The following is a 5983-nucleotide window of genomic DNA, read 5'->3' on the forward strand; positions in this document are numbered from 1 at the left end:
TCACTGAAATGGCCCCAAATTTTCCCAAAGTATCCCCAGATGTCCCCAAAGTGTCCCCAAGTGTCCCCAAGGTGTCCCAAAATGTCCCAAAACAGCCCCAAAACTCCCCCAAATGGGCCCAAAACCCCCCAAAACGGCCCCAAAATGGCCCCAAATGTCACTGAAATGTCCCCAAATTTTCCCAAAATGTCCCCAGATGTCCCCAAGTGTCCCCAGGTGTCCCCAAGGTGCCCCAAAATGTCCCAAAACTCCCCAAAATGGTCCCAAAATGGCCCCAAATGTCACTGAAATGGCCCAAAATTTTCCCAAAATGTCCCCAAAATGTCCCCAAGTGTCCCCAAAATGTCCCCAAGTGTCCCCAAAATGTCCCCAAGTGTCCCCAATCTCGTTGCAGGGCGTGGACCTGCGGCTGTACTCGCGCCAGGTGGAGCTGGAGCTGCAGGAGGTGGAGAGGGCCTCCATCCAGGACTGTATCCAACCTGTCCCCAAGGGTCCCCAAAGTGTCCCCAAGGGTCCCCAAGGGTCACCAGGGTGTCCCTGGGGGGAAATATCCAAAATTCCCAAAATTTGGCATCAAAATCCCCAAATTTGGCATCAAATGCTCTGCAATTGTCCCCAAAGTGTCCCCAAACCCCCAGAAATGTTCCCAAAAATGTCCCCAACCTGTCCCCAAGGGTCCCCAAACTGTCCCCAAGGGTCCCCAAGGGTCCCCAGGGTGTCCCTGGGGGGAAATATCCAAAATTCCCAAAATTTGGCACAGAAATCCCCAAATTTGGCACCCAAAACCCTCAAATGAGGCATCAAAATCACAAAATTTGGCCCCAAATTCTCTGCAGTTGTCCTCAAAACCCCAAAAATCTCCCCAAAAAGTGTCCCTGAGTGTCCCCAAGGTGTCCCCAGCTGCCTCCAGGGTGTCCCCAAAGGTGAAATTCCCAAAATTTGGCACCAAATTCTCTGCAGTTGTCCTCAAAACCCCAAAAATGTCCCCAAAAAGTGTCCCTGAGTGTCCCCAAGGTGTCCCCAGCTGCCTCCAGGGTGTCCCCAAAGGTGAAATTCCCAAAATTTGGCACCAAAATCCCCAAATGAGGCATCAAAATTGCAAAATTTGGCACCAAATTCTCTGCAGTTGTTCTCAAAACCCCAAAAATGTCCCCAAAAAGTGTCCCCAGGGTGTCCCCAAAGTGTCCCCAAGGTGTCCCCAAGGGTCCCCAGGGGTCCCCGGGGGGGAAATCCCCAAAAATCCCAAAATTTGGCACAGAAATACCCAAATTTGGCATCAAATGCTCTGCAATTGTCCCCAAAGTGTCCCCAAACCCCCAGAAATGTTCCCAAAAATGTCCCCAAGGTGTCCCCAAGGGTCCTCAAACTGTCCCCAAGGGTCCCCAAGGTGGCCCCAAGGGTGAAATATCCAAAATTTGGTACCAAAATCCCAAAATTTGGCATCAAAACCTCAAAATTTGGCACCAAATTGTCTGTAATCAACCCTAAAACTCCCAAAAATGTCCCCAAAAAGTGTCCCCAGGGTGTCCCCAAGGTGTCCCCAAGGGTCCCCAGGGTGTCCCCAAGGTGTCCCCACGGGTCCCCAGGGTGTCCCCAAGGTGTCCCTGAGTGTCCCCAAGTGTCCCCAAGGTGTCCCCAGGGTGTCCCCAAGGTGTCCCCAGGTGTTCCCAAGGTGTCCCCAAAGTGTCCCCGTGGTGTCCCCAAGGTGTCCCATCCCCAAATTGTCCCCAAATGTCCCCAAAGTCCCCATACACTCAGGAAGCCCCCCAAAAAAGCCACAAAAAACCCCAAAAATGCTAAAAAATCCCATAAAAACACCGTAAAATTGCCAAAAATTGTCCTAAAATCGCCAAAAAAAGCCCTAAAACCCCGGGATAAAAACCCCAAATTGTCCCCAAATGTCCCTGAGTGTCCCCAAATTGTCCCCAGCGCATGGAGGAGATGCTGGGCTCGTTCCAGAGCTCGCTGAGCTCGCTGAGCTGGGAGATCCGGGCGCTGCAGGGCCAGGCCGGGGCCATGAACCTGCGGCTGCGCAACCGCCGCCAGGTCCGGGAGCGCCTCGGGGGGCTGCTGGACGAGCTCGTCGTGCCCCCCGACATGATCAGGTGGGAGAAAAGGGGATTTTGGGGGGAAAAAATGGGATTTCGGGTGAAAATTGCAAAAAAAACCGGGATTTCGGGACCAAAAAACGGGGTTTTAGAGACCAAAAAATGGGATTTTACGGAACAAAAATGGGGTCTTGGAGACCAAAAAATGGGATTTTTGACCCCAAAAAATGGGTTTTAGAGACCAAAAATGTGGGATTTAGGGAGAGAATTCCCTCAAAAAATGGGATTTGGGGTGAAAAGTCCCAAAAAAAAGGGATTTTGGGGGCAGCAATTGGGATTTTTGCTGCGGCTGCGCAACCGCCGCCAGGTCCGGGAGCGCCTCGGGGGGCTGCTGGACGAGCTCGTCGTGCCCCCGACATGATCAGGTGGGGAAAAGGGGATTTTGGGGGAAAAACCTAAAAAAAATGGGGTTTGGGGGTGAAAATTGCAAAAAAACCGGGATTTTGGGACCAAAAAATGGCATTTTTGAGACCACAAATGGGATTTTAGAGGTCAAAAATGGGGTTTTGTAGACCAAAAATGGGGTTTGGGGGGGAAAAATGGGGTTTGAGGAGAGAATTCCCCAAAAAATGGGGTTTGGGGGTGAAAAATCCTGAAAAAAATGGGATTTTGGGGAGGAAAATCACGAAAAAACAAAGTATCGGGACAAAAAATGGGATTTTAGAGACCAAAAATGGGGTTTTAGAGACCAAAAATGGGGTTTGGGGGCAAAAAATGGGGTTTGGGGAGAGAATTCTCGAAAAAAATGGGATTTGGGGAGAAAAATTGGGATTTGGGGAGAAAATTCCTGAAAAAAGTTTGATTTTGGGAGCAAAAGATGGGATTTTAGGGACCAAAAATGGGATTTTAGAGACCAAAAATGGGGTTTTGGAGACATGAACCTTAAAAAAAATGGGATTTGGGACTAAAAATGGGATTTGAGGAGAGAATTCCCCAAAAAATGGGGTTTTTGGGGGAAAAAATCCCAAAAAAATGGGATTTCGGGACCAAAAAATACATGAACCTTAAAAAAAATGGGATTTGGGACTAAAAATGGGATTTGAGGAGAGAATTCCCCAAAAAATGGGGTTTTTGGGGGAAAAAATCCCAAAAAAATGGGATTTCGGGACCAAAAAATGGGGTTTTAGAGGCCAAAAATGGGATTTTAGAGACCAAAAATGGGATTTTAGGGACCAAAAATGGGATTTTAGAGACCAAAAATGGGGTTTTGGAGGCCAAAAATGGGATTTTGGGGAAAAAACCCGGGGTGTGGGGGTAAAAATTCCCTTTTCTTGATGGAATTTTTCCCATTTTTGGATGGATCTCCCCTGGGTTTTTTTTCATTTTTCAATGGTTTTCCCATTTTTGATGGACTTTTCCATGAGGTTTCCATGGAATTTTGATGGAGTTTTCCCATTTTTCGATGGAATTGTCCCATTTTTTGATGGAATTTTTCCCATTTTTGGGTTGAACTTTCCCATTCTTAAATGGATTTTTCCCATTTTTCAATGAATTTTACCCATTTTTGGGTGGAACTTCCCCATTTTTCAATGGAATTTTCCCATTTTTTGATGTTTTTTTTCCCGTTTTTGGATGGAACTTTTCCATTTTTCAATGGATTTTTCCCATTTTTGGATGGAATTTTCCCATTTTTCAATGGAATTTTCCCATTTTTCAATGGATTCTTCCCATTTTTCGATGGAATTTTCCCATTTTTCAATGGAATTTTCCCATTTTTCAATGGATTTTTCCCATTTTTGGATGGAACTTTCCCATTTTTTGATGGATTTTTCCCATTTTTTCCCATGTTTTTCCAATTTTTTGATATTTTCTCCCCATTTTCTCCCCTCCCAGCGTGATCCTGGAGGCGCCGGTGACCTCCCCTGAGTTCGTGTCCCAGCTGCGGGCGCTGGACGCCATTTGGATGAAATTTCCATTGGATTTCCAGAGTTCGTGGCGCAGCTGCGGGAGCTTGACGCCATTTTGATGAAATTTCCATTGGATTTCCATGGATTTCCATGGGATTTTGATGGAAAATAACCATTTTTGACCGTTTTCTCCCGTTTTCTCCCCATTTTCCGTGATCCTGGAGGCGCCGGTGACCTCCCCCGAGTTCGTGTCCCAGCTGTGGGCGCTGGACGCCATCTCAGTGGGATTTTAATGAGATTTCCATGGGATTTCTATAGAAAATTCCCATTTTTTAATGGAATTTTCCCGTTTTTTTCCCCATTTTTCTGTCCCCAGCGTGATCCTGGAGGCGCCAGTGACGTAGCCGGAGTTCGTGGCGCAGCTGCAGGCGCCGGACGCCATTTGGATGAAATTTCCATTGGATTTTGATGGATTTCCATTGGATTTTGATGGATTTTAATGGGATTTTGATGAAATTTTGACCGATTTTTCCCGTTTTTTCCCCATTTCTCCATGCCAGTGTGATCCTGGAGGCTCCGGTGACGTCGCTGGAGTTTGTGGCGCAGCTGCGGGCGCTGGACGCCATTTCAGTGGGATTTCCATTGGATTTTGATGGATTTCAATGGGATTTCAATGGAAAATTCCCATTTTGTGACCGATTTTTCCCGTTTTTTCCTGTTTTTTCCCCATTTTTTCCCCTCCCAGTGTGATCCTGGAGGCGCCGGTGACCTCCCCTGAGTTCCTGGTGCAGCTGCTGGCGCCGGACGCCATCTCAGTGGGATTTCAATGGGATTTCCATGGATTTCAATGGGATTTTGATGAAATTTTGACCGATTTTTCCCATTTTTTGATATTTTCTCCCCATTTTCTCCCCTCCCAGCGTGATCCTGGAGGCGCCGGTGACGTCGCCCGAGTTCGTGGCGCAGCTGCGGGCGCTGGACGCCATTTTGATGAAGTTTCCATTGGATTTCCGTGGATTTCAATGGGATTTTGATGAAATTTTGACCGATTTTTCCCATTTTTTGATATTTTCTCCCCATTTTCTCCCCTCCCAGCGTGATCCTGGAGGCGCCGGTGACGTCGCCCGAGTTCGTGGCGCAGCTGCGGGCGCTGGACGCCATTTGGATGAAATTTCCATTGGATTTCCATGGATTTCAATGGGAATTTTGACTTTTTTTACCATTTTTTACCATTTTTTCCCCATTTTTTGACATTTTCTCCCCATTTTCCCCTCGCAGCGTGATCCTGGAGGCGCCGGTGACCTCCTTGGAGTTTGTGTCCCAGCTGCGGGCGCCGGACGCCATTTCCGTGGGATTTTAATGAGATTTTAATGAGATTTCAATAGATTTCAATGGGAATTTTGCCATTTTTTCCCATTTTTTGACGTTTTCTCCCCATTTTCTCCCCATTTTCTCCCCTCCCAGCGTGATCCTGGAGGCGCCGGTGACCTCCCCCGAGTTCGTGTCCCAGCTGTGGGCGCTGGACGCCATCTCAGTGGGATTTTAATGAGATTTCCATGGGATTTCTATAGAAAATTCCCATTTTTTAATGGAATTTTCCCGTTTTTTTCCCCATTTTTCTGTCCCCAGCGTGATCCTGGAGGCGCCAGTGACGTAGCCGGAGTTCGTGGCGCAGCTGCAGGCGCCGGACGCCATTTGGATGAAATTTCCATTGGATTTTGATGGATTTCCATTGGATTTTGATGGATTTTAATGGGATTTTGATGAAATTTTGACCGATTTTTCCCGTTTTTTCCCCATTTCTCCATGCCAGTGTGATCCTGGAGGCTCCGGTGACGTCGCTGGAGTTTGTGGCGCAGCTGCGGGCGCTGGACGCCATTTCAGTGGGATTTCCATTGGATTTTGATGGATTTCAATGGGATTTCAATGGAAAATTCCCATTTTGTGACCGATTTTTCCCGTTTTTTCCTGTTTTTTCCCCATTTTTTCCCCTCCCAGTGTGATCCTGGAGGCGCCGGTGACCTCCCC

General features: G+C 47.6%; 1 protein-coding gene across 1 annotated transcript; it reads left to right on the forward strand.

Annotated features, from left to right (window-relative positions):
- Positions 1 to 1880: 1880 nt before the first annotated feature.
- LOC120499715 (vacuolar protein sorting-associated protein 52 homolog) lies at positions 1881 to 5838 on the forward strand (the record flags this gene model as incomplete). Its single annotated transcript, XM_039703735.1, has 4 exons — positions 1881 to 2105; positions 4876 to 5049; positions 5420 to 5467; positions 5769 to 5838. Coding segments are annotated over exons 1-4 (465 nt in total), but the record flags the coding sequence as incomplete, so codon positions are not given.
- Between the last annotated feature and the right edge of the window lie 145 nt (positions 5839 to 5983).

Source organism: Passer montanus, unplaced genomic scaffold, assembly GCF_014805655.1.
Source record: "Passer montanus isolate IOZ18808 unplaced genomic scaffold, ASM1480565v1 scaffold1676, whole genome shotgun sequence".
Taxonomy (NCBI): Eukaryota; Metazoa; Chordata; class Aves; order Passeriformes; family Passeridae; genus Passer; species Passer montanus.